At 45.0% G+C, this 22,453-nt stretch overlaps 1 protein-coding gene across 2 annotated transcripts in view; it reads left to right on the forward strand.

Annotated features, from left to right (window-relative positions):
• Window positions 1–22,453, forward strand: part of wdr7 (WD repeat domain 7) — a 138,406-nt gene that overhangs the window by 42,301 nt on the left and 73,652 nt on the right. For both annotated transcript variants that reach the window (XM_076992990.1, XM_076992991.1), the window contains exons 15-20: window positions 9,208–9,441; window positions 9,640–10,136; window positions 14,243–14,328; window positions 17,282–17,362; window positions 18,718–18,836; window positions 20,973–21,096. In XM_076992990.1, coding sequence (XP_076849105.1) covers window positions 9,208–9,441; window positions 9,640–10,136; window positions 14,243–14,328; window positions 17,282–17,362; window positions 18,718–18,836; window positions 20,973–21,096 — 1,141 coding nt within the window. The remainder of the gene's footprint in view (window positions 1–9,207; window positions 9,442–9,639; window positions 10,137–14,242; window positions 14,329–17,281; window positions 17,363–18,717; window positions 18,837–20,972; window positions 21,097–22,453) is intronic.

Below are 22,453 nucleotides of genomic sequence, written 5' to 3' on the forward strand. Positions count from 1 at the left end.
TGAATCCAAAACTTGAGAGCCCTGTATATATATTATACCAGCTAGCATGTAAATAAAGGCTGCCGTATACCAGCTAGCATATGCACGAAGGCTAACTTCATCAGCTAGTGCATTAGCATACTGGTATTAGTTATGTGACTGCTTGAAGCATAGCACAGAATCTTTATTTGCTCCTCACTCAAGACATCTGCTGCGAGGTGGAGGCCTGGATGTGTGTGTAGCAGTGATGGCTTAGTTACCTTGAAAAAGTAATCCGATTACTCCTTTAAAAAGTAATTTAGCTATGTTACATATTACTTGATTTTAAAAGTAACTATGTTAGATTACAAGTTACTTTAGTAGTTTCATTCAGCAGCAAAATTAGTTTTTCCAATACTCACTTTATTGAAAGTGCATTTTTAACAGTAACAATGTATCTCCTGACATTTAAATAATATATCTGCTGACATTACGGTTGTGTTGATGCGCGGTATTATTTATAAATGTATTTGTAAACGTAATACAAACAAACTATTCAGTCAGACAGCTATTTGCTGTAAAACGAAAAACCATTACAATTTCAAGCATTTTAAGTAGGCTATGTTAGCCAAAATTCCAGCACTTTTCAAACCTGAAACACAAAGCAACATTAAAATTGGTCAGGTAAATGTTCCTTCCCCTGTTTTTGAGGGGTGTTTCTTTATACTACCACATATCGTTACGGACAACACTGCATAGAATGACGTGAATGCGCTCACACTCTCACACGTTCACGCGCAGCGTGCGGAGTCGAGCGCTACGGTCAGACGCAAAAAAATAAGAAAAAATAAGTAAGAATAAAGAAAAAATATATTTTACTAAGGAAAATAAAAATAGTAACGCACAGTTACTTGGATAAGTAACTTTAATCTGATTACTGGACTGGAAATAGTAACTCGTTATATTACTCGTTACTGAAAAAAGTGGTAAGATTAGAGTAACACGTAGTGTGTGTGTGTCTGTGTGTGTGGAGGGGCCTCAGTCGTGTGTATATCACACATCTGGTCTTACCCTTAGGGCAGCTTGAAGGGATGTGTGAGCGTGTGTGTTTGAGTGTGTGTGTGTGTGTCTTGAAGGGATGTGTGAGCGTGTGTGTGTGTCTTGAAGGGATGTGTGAGCGTGTGTGTTTGTGTGTGTGTCTTGAAGGGATGTGTGAGCGTGTGTGTTTGAGTGTGTGTGTGTGTGTGTCTTGAAGGGATGTGTGAGCGTGTGTGTGTGTCTTGAAGGGATGTGTGAGCGTGTGTGTGTGTCTTGAAGGGATGTGTGAGCGTGTGTGTTTGTGTGTGTGTCTTGAAGGGATGTGTGAGCGTGTGTGTTTGTGTGTGTGTGTCTTGAAGGGATGTGTGAGCGTGTGTGTTTGTGTGTGTGTCTTGAAGGGATGTGTGAGTGTGTGTGTTTGAGTGTGTGTGTGTGTGTGTGTCTTGAAGGGATGTGTGAGCGTGTGTGTTTGAGTGTAAGGAGGTGAGCAGAACGGTCGTATGAAAAATGCATCACCCCCGTCGCTGCAACACAGTGGTTCAGTCCTCCATTCAGCCGGACAGAGCGGCCGCGGCAGGGGGATAGACAGAGGGGATGAAGGAGAGAAAACAAAGGAAGAAAGTAAAGCAGGTTCACATAAAGAACAAACGATGGAGAGGAAAAGAGAATGGCAGGATGAATGAGGGAGGCAGGGTGAGAATGAGAGAGGTGTCCTGTAAAGGGAGGATGGGCTCAGTCAGGGGAATGAGAGAAGGAAAAGATGAAACCATGGAGGGCTGTGTGCTTTATGAACAAATGAAAAGATGAAGCATCGTGTAGTACTCCAACTGCATGAAGAGCACGTTTTGTTCTACGCTCATCCCAAGACGAGAGAAGAGATGTTTTCACAGCAAAGGAAAAAGTAACAGTTCATTAGTGAGGCATTTCTTAGATAAATTACATAAAATAAGGAGATGCTGTTTTATTCCACTGACACACTGGTGGTGAAAGGCTTATTTAACCTGCAATCTGAAGAGTTACTGTATATAAATTAATTTAATGTCATTCACCTTCACTCCATTTTAACTGTCTGATGTCTTAACTCACCACTGTGGTAAACAGAACCTCAAAACGCTGGTGTTTGATGCATCGGGGAGGAAGAGGAGGATGTTCTGTGTGAGAGGTGATGAAGAGCTCACAGGGCAAGCCTGTAGTTCTCAGCAAACCTGGAGCAAATCGCACGGAGAAGGTCTCTGAGGGCCATTTAGAGAGACACAATATGGTAGACACCTTGTAAAGAGAGAAGACAATTTCAACCCCTGATGTTCAGTCTTTATCCCCCACCTCCAACTAACAACAGTAAAACAAGCCCTCCGCAACCCCATCTGTGAAATGATACTGTTCCATCATCAGGGTCTGTTTGAACGCCACCCTGACTCCCACTGTGATTTCTGATCGTCACTGTCATTGGTGGTCAAATGGCAGAGCTGTGTGTGTGTGTGTGTGTGTGTGTGTGTGTGTGTGTGTGTGTGTGTGTGTGTGTGTGTGTGTGTGTGTGTGTGTGTGTGTGTGTGTGTGCGTGTGTGTGTGTAGCAGCAGTCTCTCTAATGCCCTGTCATTCCCTCTGACAACATAACACCAGTAGTGATTCTGGCTGTCATCTCTCTGGCCCAGACCTGCCATTACAGCAGACTCATGGCTCGCGTGCTTGAACAGCAGCGCACACACACACACACACACACACAGCTGGGCTCCATACACACACCCAGCTGGGCTAATGACACCTAATCGCCCTCAAACACTCTGCAATCGGAGCCCCCACCCTGGCCCTTGGCCCCTCCCCCTGTCTCATTCTCTCATGCTGTTTCACTCATCTCCTGTCTCATTCTCTCATGCTGTTTCACTCATCTCCTGTCTCACTCTCTCATGCTGTTTCACTCATCTCCTGTCTCACTCTCTGAATTCTCCTTCCTGTATCTGTCCTTCACATTCTCTCTCTCACACACTTCCCCCCTCACTCCCCCCTTTTGTTGTGTTTTGTGTGATTATTACCTGTCTACTGCAGATGCTACACACATTGTATTTTTCACTGTGTGTGTGTCTGTCTGTGTGTGTGTGTTTGTGTGTGTCTGCGTGCGCAGATCGTTAGAGCACTTGGCTGTGTTTTAGAAAGCCCTCTGAGTGTTATGACTGCTAGTTCCAGACATGGTCCTAAACTAAAGTGCAGTTCTCAGTGCTGTGTGAAATTTAGCAGGCTTGCACAGTGTGTCCTGCAGGAAGCATTGATTAGCTCATCTCTGCTCTTTCTGCTAAACCCAGTATATATATATCCCAATATATATTTGTTATTTTGTTTATAAATGTTTTTTACTATTTGTTGTTGGTGTGTGTGTCTGTTGAGATAATTACGGGTCCCCACGCACTGCTAATGTGATTTTCTCTCTGTGTTTCGCCATGGTAAAAACTCTCCTCATCTATTTACAACATAGATTGTAAACAGGAGTACACACACACTCACACACACTTCATGAAACAATACGAAGAATCTGCCTCTCTCTTGTCCAGTCCTGTCTCCTCTTGATCCTGGAGTAGTACAGCAGTGTGAGAATCAGTCAGACGAGGAATCTAAACCACACACAAACTCGGGGGTGTTGTATATAGTGAGGTTTAGGACTTATGCCAAACAGGTGATCATAATCAGCAATTTCACATGTGGGTTGAAACAGTCATAATCCTACACAGCCGTTTCTCTATAATTTCATGACTATGTAGATTATAACTGGGTGAGGCACAGCCAAGCTCTGCTATGAAGGTGAGGGTGTGAAAGATCTTATGGGTCCACCACCTGGACACAGTAATAATGGACCAACAGCAGAAGAGGGCTGTAGTGGTAGATGTAGTGATCTCTAGATGGCACCATCAAGAACATTGAGCACTTGAGAAACACTAAGAGCTCAGAGAAGAGCTGATAAAGATGTGGAAGGTGAAGGTAACAGTGGTTCCCCTGGTAATCAGACCACCCCAAACTGGGAGAATGACTGCAGCAGATCCCAGGAACAACATCAGAGATCTGTGTGCAGACCAGCGCAAACTCCCTTTGTTTACCTGCAGTAGTGATCAAACACTAGATGGCAGTGTGGCTCCACTATTATGCTTGTGTGTGTGCGTGTGTGTGCGTGTGTGTGTGCGTGCGTGGGTGCACGCGTGTGGGCTCACTGGTGGGTGGCTCTCACTGGATTTGAGCTTTATAAAGCGCCACTTTTCTTTTTAATTGAAATATTTGTTCAGTTATTAATACATGTGCATTTTCTGCCAGTATTTAAGCTCTTTAAGCCTCATCTGTATATGTTGTTTTAAAACACTTTTGTAAGTCTCACCTGTACAGTCTTTTGACTGATTTATGCATGATGCATCCATGAGGGTCCTGCCTGCTTGCAAGTATTTCACAGCAACCCCCCCCCCCCCCGTATTTGGCCCCTTGCTGCCAAATGCATTAGCAGGTTAGCCTCCACAAGAACAGACTCTGAGAAAACAGTAAAAGCATCAGAGACCATTCAATGAATGCACAGAGAACAAGCATAGATCTGGGGGCGTGGCCACAAGTTTCTGAACAGAGTATAACAAATAGGAATTGAGAGCTTTGTGTTATGCTGTACTATAGGCTAACTACTTTGTTTGATTTGTTGTTCTAAACTCTGGTGGTTTGTGGCAATTCAACCATCCGCACCAACCCCAGAATTACAGTCTCATTGATCTTACTGTCCACACAGGCCCGTACTGATGACTGCTGTAGACACTTTAGGTTAACTGTCGTCATGAAATGGTTCTGACCCACACCGATTCCTCCTCCATACAGTTTACACCCAAACTTCAGCCACTGTTCCTGAATCAGATTTTTGTCCTTGGCTGCACTGATCTCGGCCAACGTGAACTAAATTCCAGAGCTAACCCAGAAACACTGCTCTGACTGTGAGTTTCTGCTGTGCGGAAAGTTCTGGACTTTTCCGCTAGTGTCTGTATGGTTTAGCAGCAATGCAGGGATGACTGAGAGAGACTGGTGTGTCCCAGTGATGTTTAGAAGTCCCAAGTCATGTCACGAGTCTTCAGGCTAGAGTCCAAGTAAAGTCTCAAGTCAGTACCAGGATAATCATAGAGAAAGGAGAGAAGGGAAATTACTATTTTATAAATTAATTTGGTAGCTCCTAATGTTGGCCCCTCCCCATTATCAGCCACTTGCACCCCCCCCCCCCAATTATCGTGCATTGCTTATTTTCTATGTCTCTTATCAGCAATACCGTTGAGAAAAAAAAAAAATGTAAGCTTCAGAAAATCACAAGGTGCATCAGTGGGTACATTGAAGTGATTAATTATTTGAGTTGAGAGAGTGAAATTTTGTTTGAATGTGTGGAGAGAGAGAGAGAGAGAGAGAGAGAGAGAGAGAGCATGGAATCACATGCCTTGTTTGTTTTCCATTTCTTTTTTTGTGCGCAAGTATGTTAGTGTGTGTTAGTACGTATTTTTGTGTGTTAGTGTGTGTGTCTGTCTGAATGTGTTAGTGTGTGTGTTTGTGTGTGTTAGTACGTGTTTGCGTGTGTGTGAGTGTGTGTGTCTGTCTGAGTGTGTTAGTACGTGTTTGCGTGTGTGTGTGTTAGTGCGCGTGCGTGTGTGTGTGTTAGTGCGTGTGTGTGTGTTAGAGCGTGTGTGTGTGTGTGTGTCTGAGTGTGTTAGTGCGCGTGTGTGTGTGTGTCTGTCTGAGTGTGTTAGTGCGTGTGTGCGTGTGTGTGTGTTAGTGTGTGTGTGTTAGTGCGTGTGTGTGTGTGTTAGTGCGCGTGCGTGTTAGTGTGTGTGTTAGTGCGTGTGTGTGTGTTAGTGCGCGCGCGTGTGTGTGTCTGTCTGAGTGTGTTAGTGTGTGTGTGTGTTAGTGTGTGTGTGTCTGTCTGAGTGTGTTAGTGCGCGCGTGTGTGTGTGTGTGTGTGTGTGTGTGTGTGTGTGTGTGTGTGTCTGAGTGTGTTAGTGCGCGTGCGTGTGTGTGTGTGTGTCTGAGTGTGTTAGTGTGTGTGTGTGTGTGTGTGTGATCAGTGAAGCAGGCCCCCTTGGCTATTCAGGCCTCTTAACTACCATAGCACAGGAGGACAAAGCCAAGCCAGTGCGTGCTAATGGGCAGCAATAGACGCTACGCTGCAGCCCACTGAACGATCAGCACCAGATGTAGAGTGGCGTGGAGGGAGGGAGGGAGGGAGGGAGAGAGAGAGAGATAGATTCTGCTGTGGGGTCTAAAGAATGGGTGGGGTTGTTGACTGGTGAAATCTTAAAGGCTCTCTCTGACCCTTTGTTATCATAGGCTACAGTATAAAAATAATATACCAAAGTTAGTAGTAATTAATATTAATAATAATAATGGTGATGATAGTTAGCATTGTTTGTGCAGTAATCTTACAGGTAAACCAATACCAATCTAGAGTACAGAGACATACATAAAAAGGCAGTAAAAGAAGTTGAACAGAATTGCAGTCCTCATTAAACCAATATTGGACAATATTATACAGGTATGTAGTGAGGTTTTCCTTTCACATGCTACATGTTAGAAATTAGGACGACACCTGGACATAGTTCTCTGTCCCGTTAGTAACTAGGACAACACCTGAACATGGTTCTCTGTCCCATTACTAAATAGGACAACACCTGAACATGGTTCTCTGTCCCGTTAGTAACTAGGACGACAACTGGACATGGTTCTATGTCCCATTAGTAACTAGGACGACATCTGAACATGGTTTTCTGTCCCATTAGTAACATGACAACAACTGGACATGGTTCTCTGTCCCGTTAGTAACTAGGACAACACCTGGACATGGTTCTCTGTCCCGTTAGTAACTAGGACAACATCTGGACATGGTTCTCTGTCCCGTTGGTAATGAGGACAACAACTGGACTTGGTTTTCTGTCCCGTTAGTAACATGACAACAACTGGACATGGTTCTCTGTCCCCTTAGTAACTAGGACGACATCTGAACATGGTTCTATGTCCCATTAGTAACTAGGACGACATCTGAACATGGTTTTCTGTCCCATTAGTAACATGACAACAACTGGACATGGTTCTCTGTCCCGTTAGTAACTAGGACAACACCTGGACATGGTTCTCTGTCCCGTTAGTAACTAGGACAACACCTGGACATGGTTCTCTGTCCCGTTGGTAATGAGGACAACAATTGGACATGGTTCTCTGTCCTGTTAGTAACGAGGACAACAACTGGACATGGTTCTCTTTCCCGTTTTCATTTCCTTCCATCCAATCAAATGTGGATGTCTGAGCCTTTGCTGAGTTTAAAATGGAGAGCAGGTGTTTCAGCCATCAAATTAACATCGAATAGCAATTAGCAAGGCAATATCGTCGCCAGTTTACAAACAAGATGGGCTGGAATGAATGCTTAAGGGAGGAATGAACATTAGGGCTTATTATGCAGACCATGAAATAAACGGATTAGCATGTGCACAGGGGAACTTTTGACTAATGTCTTCAGAACTAAATTTGAGACATTCTGGTCACTGACGCAAGAGCCTGGGGGCGTGTCTAGTCTGAGTAGTGTAGGCGGAGCCAGACATGGTACATGTAATCTTTGCAAATTTGTTTTAGGTTGTAAATATCACAGTCTACTGATGGATAACAGTGATGTTTTTGAGGTGTTTTCCACTAGGCCACAGTCTTTTTTATGTAGTTTCATGAATTAGGGTGTTGAGGTCGTTTTGGCCTTGTTTACCCATGTGAGCATATGTGCATTTTAAGTACATTGCAAGGCATATTATTTTTATTTGAATATGAATTATAAACATTTTGTGTGTATTGTCCAGGATTCAAGTGTATTTGCATGACTCCTTATCTCATTGCATGTGACCCTGGTAACTCTAGGTCATGCTTCACAAGTTTAATTTAGCTCCAGTTAAAGACGTGAATCTAGTCTTGTTGTATTTATTTTCAATTATATTTTGTTGTTTACTTAAATGATACACTGGCAGTGCCAAGTTCATCTGTGTCTAGACATTCCTCCCAGTCATTGCCTGTGAACTGTTCATGTGCGCCTGCTAACACAGTTGTGTTAGTAACGTTCAGGTGTTGACCTAATGATTTGATTCCTCATCACCAACTAACCTGTTGTCACACACCACCTCTTTAGCTCAGAAAACCTGCATCTGTGGTGGTGTCTCTTTCATGCTAAAGTTTTTGCCTTTTGAATTGTGTGAAGTTAACGGACAGCACTTGAATATTATACAAATATTTATTTCAGACACTAGGAGATTATTAACACAAACTGTTCAGCCCTTAAGATTTCATCAGTGTGCGAATGGCATTCAAACCCACAACCTACTTATACAGTGTAAAGATGTGAGAAATTCCCCAGGCCATGTAATCAGAGAGCCACAATGACACTCACACCACAGGTAAAGGAAGCCATTTTGCCATTTGACAGAGAAGTCGTTTGAGTCTTTTTGTTTACATGATCACTGATTACATCAGATATGGAAATATAACTGACATGCTTTCCATCAAAGCAACATCTGAGGGAGAAACTGGGATTTTATTTTTCCAGCTAAGACACTCAAAACATGTTGAGAATCAATAAGCACGGAGTCGTTGAAAATTTTAACCTTAATGGTGAACAAGAATAGTCAGAAGCTTTTGGGAAAGATATCAAAGTAAAATAAAGTTTATTAAAAATGGACTGATCCATACACTCAAAGCTTCTGCAAGAGAGAACTATCCCCCCGCACTCATGAACCAGTATATTCTACTGGCTACCACAGTGTGTATGCTTGAGTCATGGGTGATAGGCTTCCACCTCCCAGTCTGGGATATGAGCCCAACTTCTCAGCTCATGGGAGTCCTGACTTCTCCCTCATCACACAGTGTGGTTCTTACCACATTTAGAAACATAAGGAATACAGAATGTTTCTTCTCTGCAAGCTGCCTACAATTATACGTGACTACTTTCACAAAGGGTGCTCACATACATTGAGCATAAGGTTGACTAGAATAAAGAACAGCATGGGCGTCACATGGTATTGAACACGTGTAGGAAGGATCACATGAACGTCACGTCACGTATGAAATGCTAGGAAAAAGGAATAAAATAAACAATTTTCTTCAGAAGTAGCTAATGGTTTAATTCTGCTCCTCCGGTTTTCGTTCACTGTGGTTTCTTTTTTGCCATGATGCCTCTCTTTCTCGTTTAGGGAAACTTACCCAAATACTCCCACAATGCACTGGTGGTCCAGGCAATGAAGACCAACCTGGCGGATCCAGACATGCATGTGTTGTTCTTCGATGTGGAGGCCGTCATCATCCAACTGCTGACGGAGGAAGCCCAGCGGCCCAACCCCACCCTTGTCTCCCCGGAAACTCTCCAAAAAGCCTCCGGGGGGGGCGACAAAGGCGGCTCCTTCCTCGCCAATAAGATATTTAAACAGGTGAGTGTAGATGCAGGAGCAGGCGGGGCTTTGATCAGGTGAGCGCAATCTCTGTGGCAGTTTTGACCAAGGGGTGAAGCACAACGCCTGTATGGTTATTACACACCTCATTAGCACAGCATTACCAGCAACAACCAGAACAAGAAAGGGGGATTTTTGATGTTACCTTGTGACCTTGTCTAACCTCACCTATTCCAGGTGAAGGAGACCATCAAGGAGAACATCAAGGAGCACCTGCTTGACGAAGACGAGGAGGAAGAGGAAGAGCAGCGCAGACGTGAGGAGAAGTCCAAGTCGCTCAGTCTGCTGGAGTACAACCTGACCATGGACACGGCCAAGCTCTTCATGTCCTGCCTCCACGCATGGGGCCTGAACAGCCCGCTGGACGAGGCCTGCGTCAGTCTCCTGGGCATGCTCCGCCCCCACACCCCCGTCTCCTTTGGCCTGATCTCCCGCGGCGGTCACATGTCGCTCATGCTGCCCAGCTTCAAGGACTCGCTCCTGCGGCGGCTAGGGGGCGGGGCCACGGAGGGGAGGAAGCTCTCCGTCTCCGAGGTGGTGGGCAAAGGCACGTACGGTGTGTCCCGTGCGGTCACCACCCAGCACCTGCTCTCCGTCATCTCGCTGGCCAACACGCTGATGGGCATGACCAACGCCACCTTCGTGGGCGAGCACATGAAGAAGGCGCCGGCCAGGTGTGTTCACACAGGTGCCCACTTCAGCTGGGATTGACTTACAACACACACGTGCCAGTCATTCATCAACGATCACTGTGCAAATGATTCTGCTAATGTTAAATTTTAGTTTTAAAGGAATACTCACTTCAAAAACACATTTTATTTTAAAACATTTTTTATTCAGGGTAGTTTAAAACCATTCCTGTAAAAATAAATTAGATAAATTCAAAGTTATAGAGTACACTAAATATAATGAACCAAATTCCTAAAACATATTGCCAGGTTTAACATGACAGTAACGTCAACTACCATTGCAGTAATTATACTATTTAACTATTTAGTATGGAGACACTCCAGTTTATCCCCATCTGTTTACGATCTTATCAGTGTCTAATAGGCCCCTCTACAACAGAAACCCCCAGAACCTGTGCGAGGGTCAATTTCACAGTAAGAGTCCGATGATGCACTTGATCATACCAACAGGATTCTGCTCATGCACCTGTTTAGCTGACAGTGTGTCAGGCCCATTTCTGGTCTGTTTACAGTAAGTCTGATGGAGTAGAGGATAGGGCTGCCACGATTGGTCGACTAGTCACGATTATGTCGACTAAAATAGTCAACGACTAATTTAATAGTCGATGCGTCGTTTTTTTTGTTTTGTTTTTTTCTTACTTTTTTCTATCCAAACTGCTGCGACAGTTTCCACTGCGTCTGCCTTTCTGTTCTTGACGCACATGCGCAGTAGTGGAAACGACATCCCGGGACGTTATACAGACAGGCTCTAGTATCGTGGCTACCCGGCTACGGAACTCAAAAGTGTGGAATCACTTTAAGAAAATTAAAGAGAAAGGTGTGCAATGCAATATCTACAAGGCAGAACTTTCCTTCCACGGCAGCACAACCGCGATGTACGAGCACCTGAAGCATGTTGTGGCTGATTGTGACACTGGTGAAGAGGGACCGTCATCTCTGTAATCTAAATCACTAGTTAGCTGCTAAAGTTAGCATAAACAGAGTGTTAATTTAGTACTTACTCATCTTGATAGCTGTAAAAGTTAACATTAGCAATGACGATTTGTTTCATTAGCCTTAGCACGCATTCATGTGTTTTCTGTAACGTCAGTGAGACCAAAACTTTATTTTTGTGAATAATTCCTTAGTTTCAGGTACCTACCTAATTTGATTTAAATGTAGCCAAGTTTGATGCCAGAGACAAATGAAAGAAAGAAAAAAAAATTATTAATGTGTTTAGTTACATTTATTTACATTTATTAATATAATTAGTTGTTTAAGCCAGTGCCTTATCCTTATTTTAATAATTGTTTGTTGCAACAAGCTGCACATTTCATTAAATTTAATGAGCTGATATAAAATGTTTTTAATTTTAGTTAGCATATAGCTGAAATCTAATGATGATTATATAATAGCATCAGCATTCTAATGCGATAAGCTGTATGTTTTATATCCAATTAACATATCCGATTAGTCGACTAATCATAAAAATTAATCGGTGATTAGTCGACTATAAAAATAATCGTTTGGGGCAGCCCTAGTACAGGAATAGGAAGGTTATATGCTAGGGCAATATCTCAGAATACCATGAATGTTCGCCATTAGAAAAATATTAGATTTATATGTACAAATTTAGGTGTTATGGAGGAAGAACCTATAAACGTATAGATTGAGGAGACCTATATTTTTGGTGCTGTCTTGATTTAGAAGATGAACTGAACTTATCAGTCCAGTGCAACTATGCAACTTGGTGAAAATTAAAAATGCGTTACCTTTTTATGCTGGATTATTACATTAAGGACGTGAAAGTGTAGGCAGAATTTTCAGCTAATCCATGATAGGAGTCATCAGACTAATAAACAAGTTTTTGTGGCGAGTTTGCTCCTGTCGTGAGTGTGCAAGGCAATTCAAAGTTCAGTGTTGGTGCAAGTGATCCTGGTGCACAGAGCCCCTTCAGACCCAGCGCACCGAGCACAGCATCACTGATTTCATCACCCTCACAAACTCAGCAACCCACCAAAACAAAGCGAACAAAGGAAGCAACCTTCAGACAGACACCAGCCGGACAGCTCAACAGCTCAATATAGAAAATAAGGGGAAGGTGAACAAAGAGATGGAAAGAGTGGGGGTGGTGGAGAGAGAGAAAAGAGACAGAAAGAGAGATGGGGTAGGGGGGGACGAGCGATGGAGAGGGAGAGAGAGAGAGGGTGGGTGGGGGTGAGTTGTGCGTGTTGTTTACCATGTCTCTGATGGCCCCCAGTGTACAAAGTAAGATGGGGAGTCAGGCATGCGTTACAGAGAGCGCCTGAACAGCGCCTGAACTCACAACCGGCCACCTGCCTGGAACTGTGTGCTCCTTCTCTCTGTTGCCATGGCAGCGCTCGTGGAGCGTAGGTGGGATGGCTGCTGCCGTGGACCGTTCAGTGTTGTCATTAGCGAGGCCGGTGACAGCAGGTCCCAGGGATGGTGTCGGGACCGTGCCATGTTATCGTTGTCTGTTTGAGGCACTTAGCAAGCTTACAGCTTCTGCGTCCAAACCCTGTAGTTGGGTGGTAATGGCACTTGCCTCCAGCACCCTGGCTCACTGGCTCACACCCAGAGGAGATGAGCTCGTCCTGGTGCGACGGCCCGACAGGATGGGAAGGGTGCGGGCCTGCAGTTGAGCTGTTGTGCCCAGTGTAGGTGCTTGCCGTGATTCTGGATTTCTGGTGCCGTGACCCTGGGTTTATGGTGCCGTGACCCTGGGTTTATGGTGCTGTGACCCCGGGCGTGAAGTGTAGTGTTGCTCTCTGCAGGCACCTGAACACGGAGGGGCTGTTTTTTTTTTTTTTATTGGGTATGGTTTATTTTTGAAGAAAACATGGCTCTTGTTCTGACTTTCTTCAACCAACTATTCTAGAATGGACAAAGTCAACAGAGTTCGTTATTTCTGCATTGTATAACTGAAATTCGTCTTTGACCGTGGTGAAATTTTTCCGTGGTGTGAATGTGGTTGCTGGTGGTGTAACCTCATAGCGCCTTATCCCGCTCCGACCGGCTGCTTGGTATTCTGGCTCCTTCCTTTATGTGGCTGTTACACATTTATGGCTTTGCCTTGCTTTCTTTTCCCAAACAGGCTGTGAAAGTCAAGCTCTGGAAACGTTATCCTCGTACCATCGATTCGAACAGCAAGCGCTATTTTCAAGGCCCTGTCAATAGGCCTCATAAGCGCATCGCAGCCAGATTGTAAATCACCTTTAGCGCTCATTAAAAAAAAAAAAAAAAAAAAAGCACCTTTTATGTGTGTTAATGGAAGCCTGGCGTGCCTGCTACATGTCTCGCTCCCGCACCTCACACTTCCTGCTAGCATCACCCACTCTTAAAGTTGCTTTGGACTCCAAACCAGGCATGAGCTAATTTAGTCATCAAAAACAAATAAGTGCTAGAATAATTCAGAAATAAATGTGTAATTTATAAACTACTTGTACTATTTGCAGTAAAAATTATAATAGCAACTTATTTTTTTTCTTTCTTCAACTTTTTTCATCTAGTGCCTTTCAAGCATGAAAATGCTCTTTATTTTATGTTGTAACCATAAGAAATCCCCACTTTACACACCTGCCTAAAGCGGGCCCAGGGAGGCAGGGTTATGTCTGAGCCCGAGTCCCCACTTTACACACCTGCCTAAAGCGGGTCCAGGGAGTCAGGGTTATGTCTGAGCCCGAGTCCCCACTTTACACAGCTGCCTAATATCGGCCCAGGGAGTCAGGGTTATGTCTGACTCCAAGTCCCCACTTTACACAGCTGCCTAAAGCAGTTCTGAGGAGGCGGGGTTAAACGGAAGAGGAGGAGTGGACAGATAGACCCTCCTCCCCTCCACTTCCACACTATAGAGCATTCTTCACCAAGTGCAAATCCTTGTACATTCTCTTTAAAGAGTAAGTCTACCTATTTGCAGAGGCAACGTTTCACATGCTGCCGGGTAAACAACAACACACACACACACACACAAATACACCATGTGCATATCTACACATGCCCTGACGTTTACACTGTTTGTTGGTGTGGGCCTGATGACTAGAAGTGTACACTGGAGCTGTGCTGAATATTTCATCTGGCCTTTGTGTTTTCAGGCCTCCAAGACCTGGCACCCAGGAGAGTCCCAGAACCACCACCCCCCAGGTGTCCGCACCGGCACTGCAGGCCCAGATCAAACAAGGTAACTACAAAGAGCCTCGCTCCCCCCCCCCCCCCCCCCCCCCCCCCCCCCCCCCTCTCTGCTTTTCTCTCCTTTTCTCTCTCTTTCTTTCTCTCTCTATGTATCTATCTATCTATATCTATCTCTGTTTCTTTCTTGTTCCTTTGCTCAAGGGAAAAAACGTGATGTAAAAGTGAAGAACAACATGAGAAATCTCCTCTCACTATGGTGAAGCCAGGGCCTCTCAACACACAGTCAGCCTGGGGGTTCAGGAGGAGCATCTGGGGAACGAACACACACACACACACACACACACACACACACACACACACACACACACACACACACACACACACACATAAGGTTAAGGACAGAAATATGTACTAGTAAAATATTCAATCTCAGGAAGGACTGATTCTGTACAACACAAACTTTATAAAATTACAGCCTGCATATTTGCATTATTTACTTAGTAATTTAATGTTTTCTTTTATATTTCTAGGTATTCATATTTTATCTTTTGTCTGCTTATTTTTCTATAACTGCAGTATTCATCATATTCAAAAACGATTTATATGGTCTTTTCAGCGGTGATTACTGTAAATGGGAAAAAAAACAACAGATATTTTACATAGTCGTGAGCACCTGTCCAATGCATGCAGAACCAAGCAATAAAAATGAACTGACCCGAGGCCGGTTAGCCATATGCACACACACACACACACTCACACACACACACACACACACACACACACACACACACACTCACACACACACACACACACACACACACTCACACACACACACACACACACACACACACACACACACACACACACACACGTACGTCTTGTCCCCCACACGGAGCCCGGTGTGCCTCCCTGCTGGAGCAGCTATTGTGAGGTCACAGTGTGACCACGGCGTGTGGCGTTGCTGGTGTTCCTCACGCCTGTCGCCCTCCTGGCCCCGCCCCTGCGGAGGAAGAGTGGCAGGCTGACCTGCGAATCAGCACGCGGCAGCCCGCCATTGTTCACCTCGCCCTTGCCAGAAGGGCTCTTGACTTGAGCGTTATTGTCTCTTTTTCATATGCTAATGCACCCTGCCTTCTGACGCCACAAAACTCGGTGAAGAGTTCTCCTCCCCACACGTCCCCCCCCCCCCCCCAGACGCATGACACGTGCCTGTCTGACGGATTCTCACGCTGAGCCAGAGACGACCGGAACGCTCTGTTAAGAAGAAACCCCCCCCCCCTTTTCTTTAGCCCCCTTGTTTCTTCTTGGAGTTTGTCTTTTATCTGCGAGAACGTGGCGGCGGGGGCGTGAGCGGGGCTACAGCGATGCTCGACGTTTATTGATCCCGTCCTGCTCTTTAAGCTCGGAGACGTAATCAAAGTTATTCTGCGCGAGGAGCCCTTCTCTCCTCTCGACCCGCTCTCACTCCGACGACGTTCTCTCACACTCTCGTCGGGAACCCTTTCCTCCGGTATTGATCTGAATGGGTTTGTGAAAACTGCTCGTACGTTGTATTAAGTGTTTTTTAATGGAGTGGTTCTTTAAATCCTGCTGGGGGGGGGGTAAAGCCAGCAAGGCGAGCTGAGGGAACACGTGTCATTCCTGTTCGACACAGACCGGGGGATTTGGGGGCAGAAACGCAGGCCTATTCACCCTCCCACACACACATCCCGCACACACACCCCCTCCACTGTCATAGACATTAAGGTAAAAGACTAGGTTCATAGACAGCGCTGAAGAGAACTGGACCTTTAGTGTGGCTTGGACAGAAAGCCAGACTGTTCATGGGATTTGTAGTCTTTGTTCAGTCTCTGCCATTGATTAAACTTCAGCAAGATGATGTAGTTAAAAATTGCCCCTTTTACAGGAACTGCATCACCCATATGTACATTATAAGCTAATGCTTTGCCTGTGCCATATTTACATCGTATGCAAAGATAAAATGCGTTCGGGGCTGTTGTTTTACTTTATGTATTTTTTACCTTTTTCTTTTTTATTCCTTTTGCTGTTTTTGTCGAACAGGTTTAGTCGTTTTCTTCGTGGGTTTTATTTTGATCCTGTTTCTTCGCTGACTTCAGTAAATTTTTAGGGTTCATGTTTCCCTTACATATTCTGAATTATTTAATTACAAAATATGTGAGCAGCTCTTATTTCTCAGTTCTGTTCATAATTCTACTTCAGAATAAGTTTTTAGTTGTTAGATAGTATCCGGAATAATTAAAAGTAAATGAAATGAATTGAATTGAAATGAAATAGAAATGTTTGACATTTACGTGCTGTCACGTTTTGTACACACACGCAAAATTAAGTCAGTAACTTGTATTTGAATCTTTCTGTGCTTGTTCGTGTGAGTGTCATGTGACATAATATTCTCGCACATAATTGGGATCTGCTAAATGTAAGTGAAGGTCGTAGCATTGACTTTTTTTTTTTTTTTTTAGCTCAGAATCATTGTTTGACATTACAGAGATCCTGGAGAAACTATTCATGTGAATTAGGAAAAATGAATTAAAATGCACATCTCTCTTTCAGAAGACTTGCGCCGAAGTTCTTAAATGAATGTAAAGGGAAGTTCAGAAGGTTTCAGACACCTGCTGTAGTCAGTGGTGCTTTCTTCTCAAAAGTCTCATAAAACTGCAGACCTGTATTAGACTGAACGTTAAAGTTCCAGAGTTGTGTTAGTCTGAACGTTAAACCTGAGGTGTTTGAAACCTTCCAAATTTGTCTTAAATGTTTGTGGGTTCTTTGCTGCTGTGGGCCATCAGCGTTGTATTTTCTACCCTTTTTTTCCAACTAACCGCACACGTGCGCTCTCTCTCTTCCCCCCCCCCCACACACACACACCCCCTCTGTCCCACTCACACTGCTGGAGGCCGTTCATCTCACACACTCTCTCTCACTCTCTCTCTCTGTCCATTTTCTTTTTATTCTTCTTTCATGTATCTTCTCCCTTCCTTTGCAAGCTGCTCTTGCGTCCAGCCTCCCAGCAGCAGGGGCGGTCCCTGCTGGCTCCGCCTCCTTGTGCTCTACCTCCGTAAACGAAGGTACACTCCTCGAAAAACCAAGTGCCCTTCTCTCTCTCTCCCTCTTCCCTTCTTATCTGTTCTCCTTGCACTCACCCGCCTCGTGTCCGCTTCCTGCCTTTTTGTTTTTCACCCTTCTCTCTTCTTCAGTGGCAGGCTGTGTGTGTGTGTGTGTGTGTGTGTGTGTGTGTGTGTGTGTGTGTGTGTGTGTATCAGCTCTGTCTTGGTGTGGTCCCTTTTCGTACTGAATCCTGCCCTTTGGGCTTTACGTCCTGTGTGTGTGTCCGTCTCTAGAATCCTGCTCTGTGCATACACACCACTGTCGACGTGTTTCCTTCCTCTGTTCCAGTCGGACAGCTGTAGCCATTGCAACCTTTGCATCATGCGTGCGCGCGCACACACACACACACACACACACACACACACACACACACACACACACACTTCATTCTGTTCTTGATAAAAATGCCCTTTTGATTCTTCCTTGATTTCTGCCCAGCAGAAATAAATGTAGAATTTATGCCAAACATTATTTATAACACACGGGATTGACCTCCTTTGCTTTTCTGTCAAATGTCCTGGATTCTAGAAAAGTTGCCGATCATCATGTCTGACACTGGGGCTCGTGGCTCTAGATTCAGTTTTTCTTTCATCAGAAATCGACCCCCACAGCTGTTTCTCCTGGACATACACACTTTTAAACCATTCGCGCTATTTAAAATCACTTGACCAGAATATACTTTGAGCAGTGGTGTGAGGGGATGTTCAGTAATGTTTAAATAAAATGTGTTTCCTCTGGAAGATTTATTCTGTAGTCCCCTTTCTTTTTGTAGGTTTTCTTCAGGTTTCCATAAAGTTTACATTTTACACGATTTCACATGATTCTTTTATGAGCACTTCAGGGCTGACTTGTATTTTAGATACATTTACATTTTTCATTGAAGGAAGTAGAAAGACAGAATGAGTTTTGAAAGGTCGTGCTTGTCCTCACAGACTCTGGTGTGTTTCATGCTTATTCCTTTGAAATTATTTCATTCTCATGAAGGTAAGTATGTAATTTCATGAGGAAATTGCAAGAATGCCTTTGCAATTTGGTCGCCTTTGTCTATGGAGTGTTTGGCATTTCTTTGTTCTGAAAGCCTTCCATATATTTCTAATATATGTGACTGCGTTGTGATGGTTTTGATCTTTTGACGCGGTTCCCTCCTCAGTCTTGTTGTGGGTTGATCTGTCTGTCTGTCTCTCTCTCTCTCTCTCTCTCTCTCTCTCTCTCTCTCGTTCTCTCTCTCTCTGGGTCTCTCACCCATCTTCAGATTAGTTTGTGTTGATGCCTTCCTGTGCGGTGTGTGTGTGTGTGTGTGTGTGTTCTCCACTAGGATGGAGTCAGCTAGCTGCCATGCACTGTGTGATGCTCCCTGATTTGCTGGGCCTTGATAAGTTCAGACCTCCTCTACTAGAGATGCTTGCACGCAGGTGGCAGGATCGCTGCTTGGAGGTGTGTTTCCACACACACACACACACACACACACACACACACACACACACACACACACACACACACAGGCTTCCTACTAAAGAGGGTGTTTTCTGACACCCCCTTTAGTTTTAAATGTACCCAGACAGAGAGATGGTTGCCTGACAAAGGAACACACAGAGGTCCATCCCAGAAACATCTCCACACTGTCCTTTCACTGAGGAGGACAGAGAAACATCTTCACACTGTCCCTTCACTGAGGAGGACAGAGAAACATCTCCACACTGTCCCTTCACTGAGGAGGACAGAGAAACATCTCCACACTGTCCCTTCACTGAGGTGGACAGAGAAACATCTCCACACTGTCCCTTCACTGAGGAGGACAGAGAAACATCTTCACACTGTCCCTTCACTGAGGAGGACAGAGAAACATCTCCACACTGTCCCTTCACTGAGGTGGACAGAGAAACATCTCCACACTGTCCCTTCACTGAGGAGGACAGAGAAACATCTCCACACTGTCCCTTCACTGAGGTGGACAGAGAAACATCTCCACACTGTCCCTTCACTGAGGAGGACAGAGAAACATCTCCACACTGTCCCTTCACTGAGGAGGACAGTAAAACATCTCCACACTGTCCCTTCACTGAGGAGGACAGAGAAACATCTTCACACTGTCCCTTCACTGAGGAGGACAGAGAAACATCTCCACACTGTCCCTTCACTGAGGAGGACAGAGAAACATCTCCACACTGTCCCTTCACTGAGGTGGACAGAGAAACATCTCCACACTGTCCCTTCACTGAGGAGGACAGAGAAACATCTCAACACTGTCCCTTCACTGAGGTGGACAGAGAAACATCTCCACACTGTCCCTTCACTGAGGAGGACAGAGAAACATCTCCACACTGTCCCTTCACTGAGGAGGACAGTAAAACATCTCCACACTGTCCCTTCACTGAGGAGGACAGAGAAACATCTCCACACTGTCCCTTCACTGAGGAGGACAGAGAAACATCTTCACACTGTCCCTTCACTGAGGAGGACAGAGAAACATCTCCACACTGTCCCTTCACTGAGGAGGACAGAGAAACATCTCCACACTGTCCCTTCACTGAGGAGGACAGAGAAACATATCCACACTGTCCCTTCACTGAGGTGGACAGAGAAACATCTCCACACTGTCCCTTCACTGAGGAGGACAGAGAAACATCTCCACACTGTCCCTTCACTGAGGAGGACAGAGAAACATCTCCACACTTTCCCTTCACTGAGGTGGACAGAGAAACATCTCCACACTGTCCCTTCACTGAGGTGGACAGAGAAACATCTCCACACTGTCCCTTCACTGAGGAGGACAGAGAAACATCTCCACACTGTCCCATCACTGAGGTGGACAGAGAAACATCTCCACACTGTCCCTTCACTGAGGAGGACAGAGAAACATCTCCACACTGTCCCTTCACTGAGGAGGACAGAGAAACATCTCCACACTGTCCCTTCACTGAGGTGGACAGAGAAACATCTCCACACTGTCCCTTCACTGAGGAGGACAGAGAAACATCTCCACACTGTCCCTTCACTGAGGAGGACAGAGAAACATCTCCACACTGTCCCTTCACTGAGGAGGACAGAGAAACATCTTCACACTGTCCCTTCATTGAGGTGGATAGAGAAACATCTCCACACTGTCCCTTCACTGAGGTGGACAGAGAAACATCTTCACACTATCCCTTCACTGAGGAGGACAGAGAAACATCTCCACACTGTCCCTTCACTGAGGAGGACAGAGAAACATCTTCACACTGTCCCTTCACTGAGGAGGACAGAGAAACGGAGAATGATAAAGGCTAAAGCAAACAGAAAAAGACTTTGTTAAGCATTTTTAAGTCACCTGTTCCATCTGAGCCTCCCCTGTTCACATATAATTTGGGTATTTTGTTATTTGCATATATTGTGTTATCATTTGTTTAAATTTGTGAAGTCATATTTATAACCCAGTGCTGAACCAAAACACCAATAGATTTGATGATTTGATAGACTAAACAGTTATAACTTTTCTCATTCTATTTTCATGACATTATTGATACATGTTTTGGTGTGTGTGTGTGTGTGTGTGTGTGTGTGTGTGTGTGTGTGTGTGTGTGTGTGTTGCAGTTGAGAGAAGCAGCACAAGCACTGCTGCTGGCAGAGCTGCGCAGGATTGGTCAGTCAGGCAGGAAGGACACCATTGACATGTGGGCCCCATATCTCCCTCAGTACGTGGACACGGCCAGCTCTCGTAAGTGTGTGTGTGTGTGTGTGTTTGGGTGGGTGTGTGTGTGTGTGTGTGTGTGTGTGTGTGTGTGTTTGGGTGGGGGTGTGCGTGTGCGTGTGTGTGTGTGTGTTTGGGTGTGCGTGTGTGTGTGTGTTTGGGTGGGGGTGTGTGTGTGTGTGGAGGTGTGTGTGTGTTTGGGTGGGGGTGCGCGTGTGTGTGTGTGTGTGTTTGGGTGGGTGGGTGTGTGTGTTTGGGTGTGTGTGTGTGTGTTTGGGTGGGTGTGTGTGTGTGTGTGTGTTTGGGGGTGTGTGTGTTTGGGTGGGGGTGTGTGTGTCTGAAAGCATTAACCAATTATCTGTATGATGGTGTGGTGAGCTGGCTGGTCAGGCACTCTTACTTACAGTCTAAACACATTAAGAAAGCGAACAGCACAGCAGCGTGGTTTTATACACACACACACACACACACACACACACACACACACACACACACACACACACACAACCCCTATACACACCCCACTTACACACACACGAGCACTCTGATAAGAGTGGGCAAATACAAATGTCATAAGTGCTAGCCCTGTTATCAGTGCCTGTTCTGAGCACATATCAGCCAAGACAGCAGAATGATGTCATGATGTGATTCATTAGATTTTTAAAATCTTTGTGTGTGTGTGTGTGTGTGTGTGTGTGTGTGTGTGTGTGTGTGTGTGTGTGTGATATTTTGAATTTGGAGTTGTTTTAGTATGCTCTAGTGTGCTAGGCTAAGATGGCGAGTGATTGGGTTTTGTGGTACTATAGATGAGAGTTCTGGTCTAACTTCAGCTCAGTCGAGCTAATCTGGCCCCTACTAATATTATGTCACCTCAGACGAGATGTGATAGTTAATAATTCAGTGTTTTCATTCTTTTTGCATTTTGTTTAGTCTGCTAACTCTGTGCTGTTCGGTTCTAGCACATCAGCTAGTGAGCTTGGTGGTGCAGCTCACTTTAGTGTTGCCCCGCCCACATAAGTATTGCCCCGCCCACATCAGTGTTGCCCCGCCCACATCCATGCCCCCCTCCTCCTCCACGTCACTTCTCACTTCTCATTCTGTATTCACTGTGTTGGGAAAGTGAGGGCTTGTTCGTATCTTTCCCAGAAAGCCTGAAGAGCAGGCCCCTGTCTGCCTGTAGGTACACACACACACACACACACACACACACAGTGTTCCCGCTTTCTGTAATGTATCTGAGCCAGACAGGCTACAGTTGCCTTTGGGACACTGGTCAGAAATAGAGAAGTGGAAGACAGGACTGAAGTTTGGAGCTTTTATCTGCTAGAGTGTGTGTGTGTGTGTGTGTGTTTGTGTGTGTGTGTGTGTGTGTCTGTGTGTGTGT

Source organism: Brachyhypopomus gauderio, unplaced genomic scaffold (genome assembly GCF_052324685.1).
Source record: "Brachyhypopomus gauderio isolate BG-103 unplaced genomic scaffold, BGAUD_0.2 sc102, whole genome shotgun sequence".
Taxonomy (NCBI): Eukaryota; Metazoa; Chordata; class Actinopteri; order Gymnotiformes; family Hypopomidae; genus Brachyhypopomus; species Brachyhypopomus gauderio.